Consider the following 20503-nt stretch of genomic DNA (forward strand, 5'->3'; position numbering starts at 1 on the left):
CAAACCCACCAGCCACTCCTCGGAAGGAAGGTTGGGCAATCCTACTTCCGTAGTGATACTGCCTCGGAAACCCAAGGAGGGGTCACTATGAGTCGGGACCGACTGGACAGCACATAACAACAACAACAACAACAGCAACCAAAAAAAAAGAAACACTAAAGAGTGCTTGCTAATCCACATGGAGAGACCTGGAGCTGAAAGATTATAATAACAATCACGGGGAAAGAAAAATATCTGGAAAGGCTATATTTTCCGAAAGTCATTTGGATTGCTAGTTCTTGGAGATGTATGGACCAAAAAAATCCCAAACGCACTGCCGTTCAGTCGGTTCCGACTCATAGTGACCCTTCCTTGTGTTTATGAGGCGATATCTCTACGGAAGTAGATTGCCCAGTCTTCCTTCCGAGGAGTGGCTGGTGGGTTTGAACCATCAGCCTTCTAGTTAGCAGTCAAATGCCTTAAGGAGATGTATGAAGTAAATGGTAAATATTTAAACGTATTTTTAAAGAAAAAAAAAATCCCTACATCAGTTCCCCAGTCCTCCTCAAATAAAGGTGCTATCTTTATCTTTATCCGGATTTATATATTTTATAGCCTCTGTCCAACCATTGGCATCTTTATTTAATGTTGCCATTTTATTCAGAATAATTGATACTAAATTAATAAGAAGAGAGCACATTGTATGATTTGTCTATATTTATTGATGACCACAGAAATCTTGAGATAGTCAGATAGTCACTGAGAACAAGAAATTTAAAATTCTCTTTTAACATTAATAGGGAAAATTCTAGAAGCATAGTGTCCTTAAATTTATTATTACAAACTATATTTTCAAGAAGGAAGAGAGATTGCCCCTGTTCTACCAACAAGCTATTAACTTGCACTTTATATTTTTTTAAAAAAATACTTATTTCTAAGGATAATTGTTGTATCTTCATTGGTGAACTACTACTTCCTGGGAAAACTGTGCATATATCTTTTGCTCTCTTGTTTTGTTTGCTCTTAAATAATCTCTGAACAAGGATTTTGATATTAGCTGAATATTGAGTCTTAAGATTAGATGTGGCAGATTCCATAGCATTACACTTGCATTTTATATCTTCTTGCTCTTAAATCAAAACCAAACCCACTGCCATGGAGTTGGATCCAACTCATAGTGAGCCCTCCTTGGGTTTCTGAAGAGATATCACTATGGACATAGATTTCCCAACGTTCCTTCTTGCTCTTAGAAAATTGTAATTCAGGAAGGCAGAAAAATCCATCTTGGTTTACAAAAGGAAACTAATTGCCAGGAAAGATCATTAAAATTTTTGCAAATGAAAAAACATTTGCCTGCCCAAATCATCAATATTTATGATGCTGATTTAAGAAAATGTGAAAAATATTATGACTATTTACATGTTAAATTCCATTGCCCGTACCTTGAATCCATAGGATAGATTTTTTTTTTTAATCTAAGAAAACACTAGCATACTTCAAGTAAAATAGTTTACACTATAATGAACAAATTAATCTTCTCATATAGAACAAGAGTCTCTCATATGTTGGAAATTTAAATCACACTCAGTTGTAATCAAAATCTATTTTTCCCCTAGCTCTTCTACACATAGGTCAACAGCAACTTCTACACATAGGTCAACAGCAAGACATGGGGTAGGTCTATTTTCTCAATAAAGACCCTAGTATGACTGGTCACTACAGTCCTTAACGTGCTCTCCTTTGACAAAATAATCATTTATTTTTGGGGCATAAATAGACATTTGATAAGGTATTATCTCATAATGTTATCTCACAATCAGAGTTGATCTTATCACCAACTCTAATTCAAATTGATTTCACTTATTCAATAAAGAAAATAGAACTTTTTTGGAAAGTGGCAAGAGGAAACAGAAGTGTCTTTATGCTGTGCTTCATAGATGAAAAAATTGGTAAATTTAAGTAGCATGGTTTGTTCACTTAAGCTATCCATGTTCAGCAGGGATACCAATCAATCACTGATTAAAAATTAAAGCCCATCTGTTAGAAATTTTTGTACAAAAGGGGTCTCATTTGAAGACATTTCTACTTTGGATTGAGTGTGACTAGTTTGTAGTAGCTGATTTAAAACTTGACTTAGACATTAACTCTCGATATAAAAGCTTTGATTTAGGGTAGACTGGATGATATGGTAGATGGATGTACAAAACCCATATTTTAAAAACATGATGTAGTATTCTTTCATTCTCTGAGTAGGCTGAGTGTGTCCAGACAAGAGTTTTTAAACTGTAAGCACATTTGTGTTACCCTAAAAGGAAGACAAAGCTAATCAGGGCTGCCTAGGGAAGATAGGCTCCTCAAGGACTCCTTAGACAGCTGCTTCTAGAAAAAAAAACAGTCTTCACTCAAAGACATGTCAATCCTATTTTTAAAGATTGATTAGGTTCCCGATTTTTTTTTCTTCCTTCTATCCTTGGAGAAAATGAAAAATAACAGGTTCTCTTCCACTTTAGAGTAACCATTCATATACTTTATGACAGTTAGGCTTCCCCTGAGCCTTCTCTTCTCCAGGACAAATTATGCTAACTCCTTCACTCTGTCCTCATAGGGCCCATTTCTCAGCCATTAATCATCTTTTTGTTCTTCCTTGTATCTTTTTCAGCTTCTTCACAATTCCTCTACAAATCTGAAGTCCTCAAATTTGTTATCTTTGCATATAATAGATGGGTTAAAACTATAGAGGAATATTTATTTCTACCCTCTAATCAGAGAGATGGTCACATTGACAGAGAAAGTCAGTTAAATTAGGGGGAAAATGGTGATAAGAAGAAATGGAAGCCAGATGAACAATTTAGTAAGTGGATGTATATGACTAGAAATAGTAACACATGTGTGCCTGAAAAAATGCTGTAAGAGTTCTTCATAAGTCCTTTGGGAAGATACCAAGATAGAAAAATTATAAAACAACCACAATTGTTTTTGTTTTATTTTTAACTAGATTGCCTGATACCTCTTTTTTACTAATTAACCTTCTGCCAAGGAAAATATAGTAGGTGAGCTAATGTAATGACAAATTCAGAACAAAATGTATAATAAGGGAAAATGAGCACTGCTAATTCAAGAATGGGGTTAGGATTCAGTGTTAGCGTGGCCTCAGCTTAATTAAGAGCTAAAACCACTTTTTCAAGCATACATTAATGCCAAGAGTGAGTATTTTTGGAGCGCTACCTAGTGAAGATTTATTTATTTATTTATGTCTCTTTTTGATAAGATAGGTACTATACAATGTATACTATTGGCTATGCTGGCATGCTCTCCTGAGTTCATGCATTGCAATGTCTTCTCTGTAACATTACCTTGATATTGAGTAATCAAGATGCTGTAGTCATTTCAAACTCTCCATTTAATGAGGCGCAAAAAAAAAAAAAAGAATCCATCACCTTATAACCCAAATTCCTGCCTATAGCAATTACTGTTCTACTGTAATAAACATCCGGAATAAACCCGTAAGCTTTCTAATGCTCCTTACATCAATTTAAGGGCATTTGTAGTTGAATTTTGTACTGCTTTAATGACTTAGCCATAAACCTAAAGTCTTACCTACTTTCAAAGTAAAACATCTGGCATTCACCCTACCCTCTATTCTCGGTTATGCACTGTGAAATGAGATGAACTGCTGCATAGGCTACACCCGAGGGAGAATACAATCACTACAAGAAGATGTTACTGTATTCTTTCCAATATCCTCCTTATAAATCAACAATTAATAATAGGGATCACGACAAAGTCAGCTTACAACAGCTTTAACTTCCCAAGGATGCACGATTCGCCCATTGCTGATTTATTTTCACTTTAAGTCTAGAAAAAAATATAAATTGGCCATGCCCATATTCAACAGCCATAGGCAGATCTTAGAGGGTTCTCACACTGGTGATATATTCGTATTTCGTACTAACCCCTCTTTGAAAGCTAATGCAATATGGTCTTACCATTTTTGCAGACAGGACAACACTGTTCTGGTTCATAGACTGGGTTGACACACTCAGGAACTGCGCAGTCTGCTACAACACAGTGAACTTCATTGCTGGGCTCACAGCGACACCATTCACATGGAGAGGGCTAGGAACAAATCTAAAATTAGCCCCTTTTCTCCTATAACTTAATGATTGCACATTCATATGCTGTTAGAAGACAAAACATCAGTGTTTGTATTGGTTTTACTACATCAACTCAATTTACCATGTGTATGATCATTCTCCCCCAAAGGAAGGCAACCTAAACATCCAACCCAATGTGGGCTCCCATGTGCAGCTCTGGTTGCCATGAGCAGCTAGAGTACCAGGTCATGACTTTGCCTATGCTTTATGTTCCTACTTGCAGAGAAGTGTTTGGACAACTAATATGCTGTCTCTTGGTTTGCTTTCCAGACATGCTGATTGATATGCCTCTTCTGGTAAACAAAATGATTCTGAAATATGTAAAATGAACTTTTGCCATTTGTCTTTTTACTTCCAGAGAAAGAGTAGGCTTATGAGGAAACAAGAAAATGTTAAGCTGACATCATTAACCTTTGTATGAACTCTTTTTCAAGCCAACCTAGACTCTAAGTGACATTTTTTCAATGTGAATTAATTCTAGAGGCGATTGCATTTGGGATTTGAAAATTTAGGTACCACCTCTTGAAAGACTTAGTGAGTATCTTTCATCTTGCCTACTTGCTTTTATGAATGAACTAAAAATAAATAAATAAATAAATAAAAAGCCACTACTTAAGAAGAAAAGACTCTAAAAATGTAATCGAAGAGTGATTAATTGAAATAAATAAATAAATAACCTAAAAAGCAGAAAATAGTACCTCTTCACAGTACTTACCAATCAAGAGTTATTTGGGATTTTCTGTTTCCTCTCTAGAAACTGCCTATACCACAAATCTACAACAGTGGTCACTCCACGACTTTTTAATTCTTTATAAGTTCTAACTCTCCTTTCTCATGCAATGATTATTTAGAATTCTGGAATGAAAACTTGGAGGTCTCAGAAGTTATACAGCATCTGTGCTGAGGGAATAAAGCCATTCGTTCTCAGGAAATTCTGCCTCTAATCTTATGCCAAAGTATCTCACCTCCAAATATGTTAAATAGAGCCCTCTTCCCTCAACTCAGTGGCTATTGTCAATGATTTCTGTCAGCTCTTGTTACTTCCAGGCTCTGGAAATTTGGGTGATATAAATGCTCTTTGATTCTTGTAGTCTTAGGGGTGAAAATCTTCCAATTAATTATTATTATTTTTTTATTTCATCTTTATTTTCTGCTTGAAGAATGATAGTCTAACTTTCAATTAATCATTTTACTTTCAAAAGGAGCAGGAACTAAAGAAAATCTATAGGAAAAGTTTTGCTCTTTCTTAACATGATCAATATACTCATTGATAAGTTCAGGTAAGCTCTTTATCATGGGTGGGTTGTGTTTATGCACTTCAGCGGTCTCTATTGCATTCTCCCAATGACTAGGATTTTTCTGAAGCTCTTCTACTGAATAATCGCAGTTAATTAAGAGAGTATTTGACACCACAGCCATTATTTAATGGAGAAAACTTCAAATGAGGAAACACGGAACAGATGGAAACTTGCTACTACACGGTTTGTTATTTTGTAGGGTCAAGTGAGATGCTTTAAATTCCCAACCAAAATTATCAAAGATATCTCCTTTCCTTGGTTAATTGCAAAGCAGCTACACCAACATTCTGGAGTGCAGTGAGGACACGGACTGCATTTATCGCTAACGTGAGAGAAAGAGCCACTGGTGCAATCCCTTCCGTCTGCTGTGCTACCACAGATGTGCTTGTTTGTTCTTGGTTGTTCACATCGTACAGAAGGAAAGACTCATCTATGCAACCGGAGTGGACTCGTTCTGGGATTATAAATTCTGAAGAATCCCTAAATTGTCCATTCAAAATTTTCCCCTCAAAGTAACCATGCCTTTGAGGAAGATTTATTGAGGTATTGAACTCCTCATACAGACTGCTGAAGAACACTGTTCTTATTTAAGCAATGCTTATGAACTTTACTAGTTACTCAGCATTGCGCTAAGCAATTTACCTATATCAGTTCACTGATTTCTTATAATAACCCTATTAAGGACAGGTTGATATTATCCCCATCTCACAGATGAATAAATAGGCTGAGAGAGGTTAAATAGATTACGGAAATCTTATACTCTATAAAAGGCAGAGACAGGCTTTGAACTCAGGTAGCCTAACCTCTAGACAATACTGCCACTGGATAGCAAGAAAAATCATCTGTGTACCTTCATCTGAGCAGTTTATTTTCCAATGTTTTGTACACTTCCTTATGCAAACACACTATCCATTAAACCAAAACCAAACTCACTGCTATCGAGTCGGATCCAACTCATAGTGACTCCTCCTTGGGTTTCTGAGGCGGTTTCACTATGGAAGTAGATTGCTTCCTTCTGAAGAGTGGCTTGTGGATTTGAACTTCCAGCCCTCTGGTTAGCAGTCAAGAGCCTTAGGCACTATGACACCAGAGCTCTCATTCATTTAACAACTGAACAATTACTTTATAGAGCATAGGTACTTCCTGCTAAGGAAGAAACTTTCAGTAACTAGGTATTCTGTGTATAAAAAAGATAGATTATTACGGGGCTTTACGATTCTTCAACCTTGTGCAAATGTGAGTTAGCACATGTTCAAAAATTATAGTGGACTGAAGTTAAGTTGACGTGAGCCTCATGTTCTTAACTCTTTGGCATCCTCAAGCCTTGGAGCCTGGCACCTAGAATTGCAAGTATCTGAGAGAAACACTAACAGTCAACCGCCAGTAAAGAACTCCTAACAAATTTTTGAAACCTGTCATGGTAGATATGTGCATCTTGGTTAGCAAGTGAACCCGAGAAACACTTTGGGGAAGAGTAAGACCACCAGACTAAGGAAAAGCTCCATGTGAGAGTCTGAAGGTGTTTTTAGTAATGACAAACATAAATTAGAAGAAAGAATAATGCACTCTAGGCATTGGTGGCTTCGAATCTGGCCCTAAACCTGGCTTTATTCACATCCTGCATTCCCTTCCTTCTTAGCCTTCATCTGAGTAGACAATCTCTTGTCTGAAGCATGTCATTTTCTGTAAATTTTTTCAAATAATCTGTCTCTATTTAAGTTTATTTTTCTCATCTCAAGGCTCCATCCCCACAACATGAAACACTCAATGGAATTTAACCCATTGGTCCATGCTAGAGTCACTTTCCGTTTTTCCGGGGTTGCCAATCCTTTTACCTTTAATAATCTTAACAGTTCTGACACCATGGTTATTTACTTGCCCAGCTTGACTTTCTCCGTTGCCCCTGCCTTCCCCTGTATTTCAGAAAAGACATCGCTTAGACAGCGAGAAGTTCCTTAGCGTGAGCAGTGTGCTATTTTAACATGAAGTTCAGACTTTAAAAATCCTTCTTACCTCACAGTGTAAAACTCTCTGAAAGGTTTGGTGTTTTGAATAAATTTTTACATCTTAAGCACTGATCTGGCTACTGATTTCATTTTATCATGTTCTTCAATGTGAAAACTATAGATTAAATCTGAAAACATTCCCATAAAACCAAAGATTAAAAAATAAAGCTATCTTTAAAGGACCTGGAGGATAGGAGAATAAATTATTTTGGGGAAAAAGTATTCTTACTAACCTTTTTAGGGGAACATGTGAAAATATGACTAGTCCATGGCTTTTGTCAGCTAGAGATTGAGATGATTAAATGGTACCAACCTCAAATTTTATACACTAGAAATCTTTTTTCTAAGAATCTTAACAGAGTATTTTTGCATGATGAACAGAGTATTTCATTTGCATGAAAGCTTTGAAAAACACAACATTCACTATATATACTTTTTCATAAATTTTCATTGAAATTAGCATCAGAAGTTGACATTTATTTGTTAATGTATAGATCATAGTGTGAATATTGTATTCTGTTATAGATGTGTTAAACCTCCAACATAGGGATTTGAATATCTGATTTGGAAAACTATTTAAGACATGGTGCACTTAATCTGTAATTCCAGCCATTGCCGAATACATACTTTGTATGCATGGCAAATTCAAATGCCATCCCAGCTTCCCCTAGATTACTAAGGGATTTTCGGCTGGAGATAGTTATTTATATATTGTATAATTAATAGACCAAAAAGGGGCCATTTCTGAAATATTGGTTTGAATACAAATTTCCTTCTGCTATTAGAATGGAAACACAGCAATATACATGTTTAAATGTATTAACTTCTGAAGACCTTGAAATTGAAATCTCAAAGTCACTGTGATTTTTGAGAATTCTTAGAACTTGCAGGGCAGGTGACAGAATCCTAGAAACAGTGGAATGCTCCATGGTTTTTTCATATGGGAAAAGTAGCCTTAAGACGAGTAACTTAAATTACTAGAATCATTCCAGAATTATTGTCAAATATGTATTTGACAAAAATCGGAAGCTAATGTGGTCATCACTAAGAGTCAATTAAAGTGTTAGAACAAGTTATTGCATTGCATTTCCCATGTTTATAGAAAACACATTTGTTTTATTTTTTAATACATTGAGGCTTATCTACACCTGAGGAAATCTTAGATGTTTGGCTTATATAATAATACCTCAAGGCACCATTATTCATGTGGAGGCCGTTATTGGCATTGCTCATTGAGTAGGAGGAAGTGATACTGCCTATGTCGTTGTTGTTATGTACTGCCTATAGGCAATTAAAACTCACCAGCTGCTCTGTGGGAGAAAGACTGGCTCCTATAAAGATCAAAAAAATAAAAAAACTCACGGCTGCCAGTCAGATCCGACTCATAGTGACCCCTCCTTGGGTTTCCGAGGCAGTATCACTATGGAAGTAGATTGCCCAACCTTCCTTCTGAGGAGTGGCTGTGGGTTTGAACCACCAGCCTTCTGGTTAGCAGTCAAGTGCCTTAGGCACTACGCTACCAGAGCTCCTCCATAAAGATTACCGCCTTGGAAATCCTATGAGGCAGGTCTACTCTGTCACATAGTGTTGGTATAAGTCAGAATTAATTCAGCGGTATACAACAACAACAAATACTGCCTGTCATACAAAGTTATACTTCAAAATGATAATGGACATACCAGTGTTCAAACATAGTTTATGATTTTAATTTGATGAAATTTAAAATGACAATATTCTTGCAAGCTCAGGAATTTAAAATTAGGAAACCCAGAAAAAAAAATTGTTTAGCTGGCTTCACTTGGGCAATTTGGCATGGTGGTCGAAAGCAAGTGCTATCTAGCCATTCTCACTTTACTTACTAGCTGCACAGCCTTGGGAAAATCACCTGACCTCTCTGTACCTTGGTTTCTTTATCTATGAAACTGAATAACAATAAAAACCAGACTCACTGCCAATGAGTTGATTCTGACTCATGGCGACCCCCTTGGGTTTCTGAGGCGATAAATCTTTATGGGAGTAGATTGCCCAATCTTCCTTCAGCGGAGTGGCTGGTAGATTTTAACTGCAAGCCTTCTGGTTAGCAGTCAAATGCCTTAGGCACTCTGCCACCAGAGTACCAATCTTGCAGAGTTATACAGTATGAGACATAATAAGTAAGTAAGAAGTATAACGTTATTATTATTATTATTGGACACTTGCATACTTAGGGAGTAATGGATTTCTGAAAACTATTTGACTGCTAACCAGAAGGTTGACAGTTCAAACCCACCAGACACTCCATAGAAGGAAGACTAGGCAATCTACTTCTGCAAAGATGTACTGCCTCAGAAACTCAAAAGGGGTCGCTATGAGTTGGAATGGACTCCATGGCAGTGAGGTTTTTTTTTTAAAATCATTCAAGAAGTATAAAATTGAAAGCACAAGACTATATTTTAAACAATATATTTAGGTTATTTTCCTTGCTCAAAGTGGAATCTGATTGCAGAGGTGGTTACAGTAGCATATTGTAGGACTTGGTTTGGTGGGGAGAATTAATCATGTCAGAAACACGTCAGAGAAAAATTATTATTAGAAACTTCTAAATAAAGATCAGTAGTGAATGGATAAACTGAGCACTATAAGTCACTCAGGAAAACAAAAAAGAGGGCAAGGACCAACCCATTTTCTTTTCCCAGAGTATCATCACTTAGGTGTCTACTCTAATGCCAGTACGTCAGGGAGGTCTTCCCTGACAGCCCAGGTAATGCAACTCTGTCATCATCTCTTTCCTTCATATCACCCATTCAGAGCACTTATCACTTTGTAAAGTGTTCTTATTTTTTTTTATATATATATTTATTTCTTTGTTCTTATCTGTCTTTCCTTAGATTATAAGCTTCTTGTAATGTCATTCATTGCAGTACTCTCAGCACCTGGAAACCTAAAAGACACCTCAGTACATAATAGATTCATAATAAATATTTGTTAACTAATTATTTTGTTAATCTATATTTTCTTATTTCTTAAGCCATATATCTGGCATCTTCAGCTGTGCCAATCATTCATGGAAAGGATTCTGATTCAAGGAGATGTGTACTTTTTATTTAAATATTGTAAACGGCACATTTGGGGAAAAGGTGGCTGACTATGAGTCATGAAATAACTATTTTTGCTTCCAATATGACAGCAGTGAACGTAAACTCACTCTCTAAAGGTAATTTGAAATTCATAATGATTCGTTGTGCGGATCACAAGGTAAGTCAATCTCCAAACACTCTATTGAATAGACTCTCTTAACGGCAGATGATTACGGACTTTCATTGCACTCAAAAATACCGTGCTGCCTAAACTTAGGGGAGGAGTACATGCAGAGGAATTGCCAAAGGGCCTGAAAAAAAGCTAGTCTCATTTTATAATGGGAGTTTAAGATGGCTGCATATTAAGCACAACGACTTTAGTCAGGATTGATTTTACACACATCCATTTTCCTAAGTGATGGGTTAGAGTACAAGGCCCAATAAAATACACCCTTAATATTCTGAGAAACAAAATCTGATTCCTAAAAGGCTCTCAGTGAATATTGTTGAAGGCTAAGGGAAAAGATGCGTGAATGGACGGAATATCCTCTTCAGAGCCAAGTTTTAGCATACTATCTGTATCAGTGGTTTTCTTCTGACCAAATGATAATAGGCTTCTAACACCATATGGTGCTCCATTCGTTTGATAATGGGAAATATTATCAAAGAGAATATAGCTCAGTTTTTTTTTTTTTTTTTTTTTTAAATCCCATTAAACAACTATTTAAAATGTGATCTTTTCTACAAAGAAAAAAATATACTGCGTTAAGAAGCACCCTTCTTCTGAAGATAATTTATGGCATAAATTTCATCACTTTATGGAAAAAAATCTCATTACTTTCAAACTGTATGAGGAATTTGGAGACTCCATTTCAAAGTTGCTGATGCCTGTCAGGAATGTCACTCTTCACTTCATTAAAATATACATTAAATTACAAAGTGCAAGAGCATTTAGCGTCCATAGTCACTCCTGTAGCCAGTCATCTGCATGTGGCAGATGTCACCTAATAACCAACAGACCCAATGAGTTTTAATCAAAATTCACAATCACCTGAAAGAAGACTCATTGTGTCATTGATTAAAATGCTCCTCACTATTCTGCTTCTAATGAGATTGTGGTGACCTCTGCACTGATCTGCCCTATTGATTGTAGCATATTTGAAACATGGAGGTTCAAGTCATATCAAATTATGGACATTGAGCTGGAACTTCTTTAGGAAGTTTAATACTGCTGAAGCAAATAAAAAATAAATCTGATGTGTAGGATTCCTTTTTTTGTTTTTGCCACCTCAGTTGATCAGCAAATATTTGTAGTGATATAAATTCAGTATTTTCCTTATTTCTGAAGGAATTGGTGTTCTGATAACTCATTCTGAAATATTATTTCCATGGTGTCTGTCAAAAACCATTTCATTAAAGAAAAAAAAAAAAAACATGCTTTTTAACTTGGTTACTGATAGCAAAGAACACAATTAATTTTCCCAATATTGATACAGTGGATGGTAATAAACTAAGACTGAGAATCAAAATACATAAATTCTAAAAAATGCTTTTATTTATCAGCATATCTAATGAATGTGTATTGTATACCAGGTGGTGTATATAAAAGTCTCAAGGTAGCATGAGAAGTCTGTGATTGGCTGCTGACCGTAAAGAATGGTGGTTTGAACACACCCAACAGCTCCATGGATACAGGCCTGGGAAATTGATTTCATAGAGATTGCAGCCAAGGAAACCTAATGGAATAGTTTTACTCTATAACAAAAATGGGGTTACATGAGTAGGAATAAACACGGTGAGCACAGATTTTTTTTTGTTGTTGTTGTTAAGCATATATAAGGTAAAAAGGATGAATTACACATCTGTTGCCACCATGTGTCTGTCAGTTTGTCCTACTGTGGTGGCTTGTGTGTTGCTGTGAGCCTGGAAGATATCTCACTGGCATTTCAAATACCAGCAGGGTGACCCATGGTGGACAGGTCTCAGCAGAGCTTTCAGACCAAACCAGACTGAGGAGAAGGATGAAGCCGTCCACTTCTGAAAAACTTGGCCACTGGAGTCCTTATGAATAGCAGTGAAACACTGTCTGAACCAGTGCCAGAAGATGAGTCCCTCAGGTTGGAAGGTACTCAAAATATAACATGGAAAGAGGCAGCTCCTCAAAGTAGAGTCAATGTTAATGATGTGGATAGAGTAAAGCTTTTGGAACCTTCCTTTGCTGATCAGGCATGACTTAAAATGAGAAGAAACAACTGTAAACATCCGTTAATAATCAGAATATAGAGTGAAAAATCTAAGAAAATTGGAAGTTGTCAAAAATGAAATGGAATGCATAAAGATTATATTTTAGGTCTTAGTGAGCTGAAATGGACTGATGTTGGTCATTTTCAATCAAATAGGTCACATGGTCTACTATGCTGGGAAGGACAAATTCAAGAGGAAAGTGTCACTTTCATTGTCAAAAAGGACATTTCAAGCTCTTTCCTAAAGTACAATGCTGTCAGTAATAGGATAATATTCATATGCCTACAAAGGACAACCACTTAATACTACTATTATTTAAATTTATGCACAAACCACTAAAGCCAAAGATGAAGAAACTGAAGATTTTTACCAACTTCTGTACTCTAAAATTGACTGAACATTCAATCAAGATTTATTAATAATTCTAGGGATCAGAATAAGGAAGTTGGAAACAAAGAACAAACACAGGTAGTTGGAAATACAGCCTTGGTAATTGAAACGATGCCAGAGATCACATGATAGAATTCTGCAAGACCAACCCGTTATTCATTGCACATCTATTTTTTTCAACAACATAATGGTAACTATTCATGTGTAATACATAGGAATCATAGTTACTCCATCTGTGGAAAGAGGTGATAGAGAAGCTCAATACCGTCAGTCAGAACAAAGCCAGCAGCCAACTGTGGAACAGACTGTTAATTGATCATATCCAAGTTTAAGTTGAAGCTGAAGAAAATTAAAACAAGTCCAGGAAAGTAAAAATGCGACCTTGAGTATATCCTACATGAATTTAGAGGCCAAATGAAGAATAGATTTGATGCATTTAACACCAATGGCAGAAGACCAGGAGAGCTGTGGGATGATGTCAAGGACATTATATAAGAAGAAAGAAAAAAGTCATTTAAAACACAGGAAAGAAAGAAAAGGCCAAGATGAATGTCAGAAGAGACTCTGAAACTTGCTCTTGAATGGAGAATAACTAAAGCAATGAGAAGAATTGATGAAGTAAAATAGCTACAGAAGATTCCAATGGGTGGCCTGAGAACACAAAGTAAGGCATTAAAATGAATTGTGCAAAGCCCTGGAGTTAGAACATGGTCAGCATTTCTCCAGCTGAAAGAACTGAAAAAAACAAAAAAAAAAAAATCAAGCCTCAAATTGCAATACTGAAAAATTCTATGGGCAAAATATTGGATAATGTGGGAAGTGTCTAAAGAAGATGGAATGAATATACAGAGTCACTGTACCAAAAAGAATTGGCCAACATTCTGCCATTTCAGGAGGTAGCATATGATCAGGAACTGCTGATACTGAAAGAAGAACTCTAAGCTTCACTGAAGGAATTGAAAAAAAACAAGGCTCAAGGGATTGATGGGTTACCCAATGAGATGTTTCAATAAATGGATGCAATGCTGGAAGCACTCACAAGTTCATGCCAAGGTATTTGGAAGACAGCTACCTGGCCAACCAACTGGAAGAGATCCATATTTGTGGCATTCCAAAAAGGTGATCCAACAGACTGTGGAAATTATCAGACAATATCATTAATATTACACACAAGTAAAATTTTGCTGAAAATAATTAAAAAACAGCTGCAGCAGTACATAGACAGGGAAGTGCCACAAATTCAAACCATCTTAGGCAAAGGATATGGAACCAGGGATATCACTGCAGATGTCAGACAGATCTTGGCTGAAAGCAAAGAATATCAGAAAGATAGTTACCTGTGTTTTATTGACTGTGTAAAACATTGCACTGTGTGGATCAAATATTATCCACTGTGTGGATAATATTGTGAAGAATGGGAATTCCAGAACACTTCATTGTGCTGTACATAGACCAAGAAGTAGGTGTTCAAACAGAGCAAGGGGATATTGCATGTTTAAAATCAGGAAAGATGTACATCAGGGCTGTAGCCTTTCATTGCACTTATTCAACCCATATTCTGTGCAAATAATCTGAAAAGCTCGACTATGAAGAACACAGCATCAGGACTGAAGAAGACTCATTAGCAACCCGCCATATGCAGATGACACACCTTGTTTGCTGAAATTGAAGAAGACTTGAAACACTGACGCAGTTCAAGGACTGCAGCTTTCAGTATGGATTACACCTCCACATAAAGAAAACACAATTCCTCACAACTTCAGCAATAAGCAACATCATTATAAATGGAGAAAAGATTGAAGTTGTCCAGGATTTCATTTTACATGTATCCACAATCAACGACTATAGACACATCAGCCAAGAAATTAAGTGACATGCTGCATTGGGTAACTCTGCTGAGAAAGATTTATTTAAAATGCTCAAAAGCAAAGATGAAACTCTGAAGACCAAGGTGCACCTGAATCAAGCTATTGTCTTTTTAATAGTTTCATATGCATGTAAAAGCTGGGCCTTGGATAAAGAAGACCAGAATACTACAGAAGAATTGATGCAGTTATATTATGATACTGGCAAAGAATATTGAATATATCATGGATTGCCTGAAGAATGAACATATCTGGCCTGGAGGAAGTATAACTGGAATAATCCACAGAAACAAAACTAACTAGATTTTGTCTCTCCCATTTTGGTCATATTATCAGAAGGGACCAGTTTAGAAAAGGATATCATGCTTGGTAAAGTAGAGGGTCAGTGAAAAATTGAAAACCATCAACAAGATGCATTGACACAGAGGCTGTAGCGGCGATTGTGGAGATGGTGCAGGACTGGACAGTTTCGTTCTGTTGTACATAGTGCTTCTATGAATCAAAATCCACTCCATGGCACACAATAACAGCAACAACACGCCTATCCCAGGATTACCTCAGTAAGTGCCAGTCTAGAAGAGGAGTTAGACATGTATAAAAATAAGTTTTAATTTTTTTTAAATAAATGATTTTTATTAGAATATCTGGTGGTACCGTTGTAATGGAGGACAGAATTATTGGAATTGACCTTTTATTTTTATTTGCTTTACTGTCTGCTAAAGTAGAACACAAGAGATTGGGAAAGAGTTGATGAAGCCCCCAATCTTGAAATTACTAATTATCAAGCACAAAAACAGAAAATTACGGTTACAACACACAGTGAAATTTCTATTAATGGCTTATTTTTTTCCTAAAAATATTTTTTTTCTGAAAAAAATATTATTAATATTTTGGCACACATTTTAAAGGTACAATTATACATTTTCTATTCAATAAACTATAGAACCAATTTTTCTTTCTGAATGTTTTTAGACTATCTTGGGATAATAAAATGTAACTCTTTTCTGAAATAGATAGAATAGCATTCAGAACTTAAAATATAGATAAGGAGAATGTAAGGAAAAATAGTCTTTCTTTTGTTGCAATTACAGATGCCTCGGTTAAGGTAGGCAAACCACCCTTATCAAGACATTGTCATTTTGGTTAAAAGAAAAAAGGATGTTTCAGCTGCCTCTAAGATCTTAAAATATGAAGTAAAGATGGAGACAAGGCTAGAAGATTGAAGGTGACTCAAGGTTTTGATGAAGTATCACATCCACACTTGTGAAAAAGCCTAGAAAAGCTGCAGCCGTTAGTCCTTCAGTGATAAACTGGATTGACAGTTGGCTTTGTTACAAGAAAGGTCCTTGGCAATGGAACCGAGTATTCTGAGCAGAGCTTATATATCTTCTTGCTGATGATGGTCCATTTATCACCCATTTACGAATAGGGAAAAAAGTGAGCAACTGTACAGCTTCAAAAATTTCCTGTTGACACCCAAAAGGACAGATTATTGATATCAGTTAAAGAGCAGGTCATTTGATGGCATTAAAGTAGGGTCATGTGCAAGTGGGAGAGAATGCGTAACAGAATTCTACAGCTGAAAAGAGTCATGTAAGAGACAAATGGGATCAGTTTCATTCCACAGGAAACACTGAAAGGAAGCGATACTAGAAAGGGCGGAAGGCCATCACTCAGCTTGCTAGCACTGCTCGCATGAAGCGCCATTCAGGGCTTTCCAGGGTCTAGGAGGTGGGGTTATTGTTCTGATGGAACAAAACCCATTTGTAATGGGAATTCCAGTCAGATTATTATTTTAGAACTCTTTGCTCCTGTCTCAGTATTTCTCTGGGCAAAATTTTCTAAAAGTTGAAATATTTTCCTTATCCTTCATTTGCTGGTAACATTATTCTTTGACATTCTATGAAAACAGAATATCAACTTCTAATATTTAAATATATTTCCAATTTTAGTCCAAACAACAAATCCCACTGAATTTTAAAGTTCATTATATGCTATTTAGTGCACAGCTCACTTCTAAGCTTACCTCATTCCACAAAGTTATCTGAGATGGCTATAATATGAACATACATTTTATGTAAAAAAAAGATTTGATTAAGTAATATCTTGAGCACAATAACAGAAAACTATGGTGTGTATGTCTTGTACAGGGCACAGCAGTGTCATATTTAGTAAACATATATAAAAATAGTTAGCACCCAGTGAAATTTGGCTACATGTTGTGGTGGAATAAGCAGGTTTGATATTGACCTCCCTCTGTGAAACACTGTTTTACCTTGGACAGTTTGCTTAAACCACTTGAATTGGGTTTTCTCAGTTGCATAATGGAGTTCATAATAGCACAATATTAACAGTGCTCTAACTTTCTCATAAGGAGGCCTGTGTAATGGTTAAGTACTCCACTGCCATCTGAAAGCTTGGCAACTCAAACTCACCAGCCACTCCATGGGAGAAAGATGAGGCAGTGTGCTTCGGTAAAGATCACAGCCTTGGAGATACTATGAGGGTAGTTCTGCTCTTTCCTATAGGGTTACTATGAGTCAGAAACAACAACAATGGGTTTGTTTTCTGGTTTGAACTTTCTCATTGAATTGTTATGACAGTGAAAGGAAAAGTGAAATGTGAAGGAGCTTGTAAACTATGTGTCAAAGCAATCAAACAAACAAAGAAAACCATAAATTTGATGCCATCAAATCAATTCTGACTCATAGTGACCCTTTAACCAAACTCCCTGCCCTGGTGTTTGCATCTGACTCATAGCAACCCCTCCTTGGGTTTCCGAGGTGTATCTACAGAAGTAGATTGTGCAATCTTCCTTCTGAGGAGTGGCTGGTGGGTTTGAACTATCGTTGGTTCAAGTGACTACTATTAGCATAGCTTTCAATTTGACCACTGTTTCTTGATTAATTTCCCTTTGTCTAGTTTCAATGGCTGTATGTTTCTCAAGGGGGTATATTGCTCATAAAATATCTTTTATTAAATTATGGCATAATCATTTCAATTATGAGTGATTTGCAATATTGCATGTGTCATGAAGGTATGTTTTAGAATTTGAAGCAATCTGTGTTTCATCTCTGAGATATAGCAATGTTTGGACTCAAATTATGCTTATGTTAAGAATGGCATTGGATAATATTTTTACATAGGGATTAGATTCTTATTTACAGAGATAAAACTTCAATCTTTAATCAGATTTTAGCCAAATAAAGATTTTTGACAAAGTAACTTTAGCTCAATTTCTGGAGTACTGATTTAAGTATCTAGTTTCAATGTGAATATTCTAGTTTCAATGTGAATGTCTTAGAATTTCATTAACAAAAGGAAGATTCTGTATGTTTGTCATTTTTCTCTTGAATGAAGATTTCCAAATCTCAGCAGTTAAAGGTTTGCTATTTTAGTAGGATTTTATTTTTAATGGTAGGGGAAAACTAAAGTTATATTGAACAATTTTGTTTTTTCCTATCATATTTAGGAAAGAGCAATAAAACTAACACATAGAGAAAATACACGGAGTTTCAGAAAGCTGTGGCTGTTCTCTTAGTATAAAGAAAACAATGGAAATTTTTACTATGATTATGAAGAAGTCTTTGCATACCAAACACTGCAAAATCATGATCAAGGTCTATATTTTCTTTTCTTTTCTTTTCTTTTTAAGTCTATGTTTCCCTGATGTAGAAACTCTTAAAAAAAATCTTAAATTTGCAAAAAATACTCCTGGTCAATCTTCATTGCATTCAGAAGGTAAGTTTTGTTTTGTTTGTTTAATGGATAGGTATACACATTACATTAGATAGATACTTCTTTGTGGTAATGGGCATCTTGTAAATGAAACAAATTGAATGAAGCAAAGAAAGAATTTTCCTCATGTTAGCAAAGTACTGCATTTCTGTCAAAAAGATAGGGGGCTAAATTTGAAATATTTTAGACCTGCAATTGAAAACCTATTCAAGAACACGTTGTTGTTGTTGTTATGTGCCATGGAGTCAGACCTGACTCATAGTAAACCCCTCCTTGGGTTTCCGAAGCAGTATCACTACGGAAGTAGGTTGCCCAACCTTCCTTCCGAGGAGCGGCTGGTGGGTTTGAACAGTCAGCTTTCTGGTTAGCAGTCAAGTTCAAGAATATAGGTAATGTTATACTCTCAAATGACAAATAAGCTATCTCCACCACACTAGCTGCATAATTCCCATAGTGAACGAATGAAACTGACAAAGTGTAATAGAGAGAACACTGAAGTAGAGCCACAAACGCCTCCTTGGAGTGGCAGGCTTGATAGACTCCATTTACTTGATATGGGCAAGTTTACAAATTTCTCTAAATCTGTTTTCTCATTTATAAAATAGGAATAAAAATACCACAGTTCAAATAATTGAATGAGAGAATGTGTGCGTTAAATATTTCACAGGATTATCCACTATCATCTGTATTTTTCTCAGACACAGATTGGGTTTTGTCACTTTTCTGATCGAAGCCCTGCAGTGGCTCTTCACTCTCCAGGCCTGGGACTAACCATGCAAGCTGTGAGCTGGCCCCAAGTTCCCTCCTCATTCCTTCACACTTTGTAGCCTCGGTACTCTATGCGGTGGTCTTGCAGTGACTCACTTTTCTATGAACGTGGCTTTACATTTACTTTTGCCAACTTTCCAAGTTCATCTAATATCCTTCCAATGCATTGAAAGTGCCAATCTTTGAAGAGCTTCCTTTCACCCTTCAAAATGAATTACTCCTTTTTTCATTTGAGTGTTTATAGTGGTCATCACAAGTCATCACAAGCCACCTGTATTAATCCTTTTGGTAAATTAAGAGCACCTTGCTGGTCAGATTTACATCTTACTTATTTTAGTACACCTAAGGCATTTGATTACTAAGCAGAAAGCTGGCAGGTCAAACCCACCAGCCACTCCTGGGAAGGAAGGTTGGGCAATCTACTTCCGTAGTGATACTGCCTCAAAAACCCAAGGAGGGGTCCCTATGAGTCAGATCCGACTCCAAGACAGTGCGCTTTTTTGCCTTTCAAGACCACTTCACATGTAGGATATATTTAAGAACTTTTAAAATTGAATTCAAAGTATGGATTATATAAATTGATTAGAAAAGATGTACTAATGGACTGGATGCTTAAGTAATCAGACATTTTCACTCATTAATATAACACTAAATATAGCTATTATATCCCATTAGTTAAAGAACCTACTTGATTTTTAATATAATCAAAGCAGAGTACATGAGATCAAAAAAAATGAAAAATTTATAATCTTTCCTAATCTATTTCATCTGAGAGTTCTCAGTAAGTGGAAAGTTAATAAGTTATTATACATCAATACAAACAGCAAAGCTATACTCATTGGATACAAGTGTGCAAAGAGATATAACTTAATATGAATGTTGTTAATAAAAGATATATGTTGTTGTTGTTGTTGTTGTTGTTATATGCCGTCGAGTAGGCCCCGACTCATAGCGACCCCTCCTTGGGTTTCTGAGGCAGTATCACTATGGAAGTAGGATTGCCCA

At 36.2% G+C, this 20503-nt stretch overlaps 1 protein-coding gene across 1 annotated transcript in view; it reads right to left on the reverse strand.

The window, feature by feature from the left end:
- VWC2L (von Willebrand factor C domain containing 2 like) overlaps nt 1-20503 on the reverse strand; it is a 224132-nt gene that overhangs the window by 191778 nt on the left and 11851 nt on the right. The window contains exon 2 of the mRNA XM_007959952.2: nt 3966-4095. Coding sequence (XP_007958143.1) covers nt 3966-4095 — 130 coding nt within the window. The remainder of the gene's footprint in view (nt 1-3965; nt 4096-20503) is intronic.

This window comes from Orycteropus afer, unplaced genomic scaffold, assembly GCF_000298275.1.
Source record: "Orycteropus afer afer isolate SDZICR_OR568_19922 unplaced genomic scaffold, OryAfe1.0 scaffold00002, whole genome shotgun sequence".
NCBI lineage: Eukaryota > Metazoa > Chordata > Mammalia > Tubulidentata > Orycteropodidae > Orycteropus > Orycteropus afer.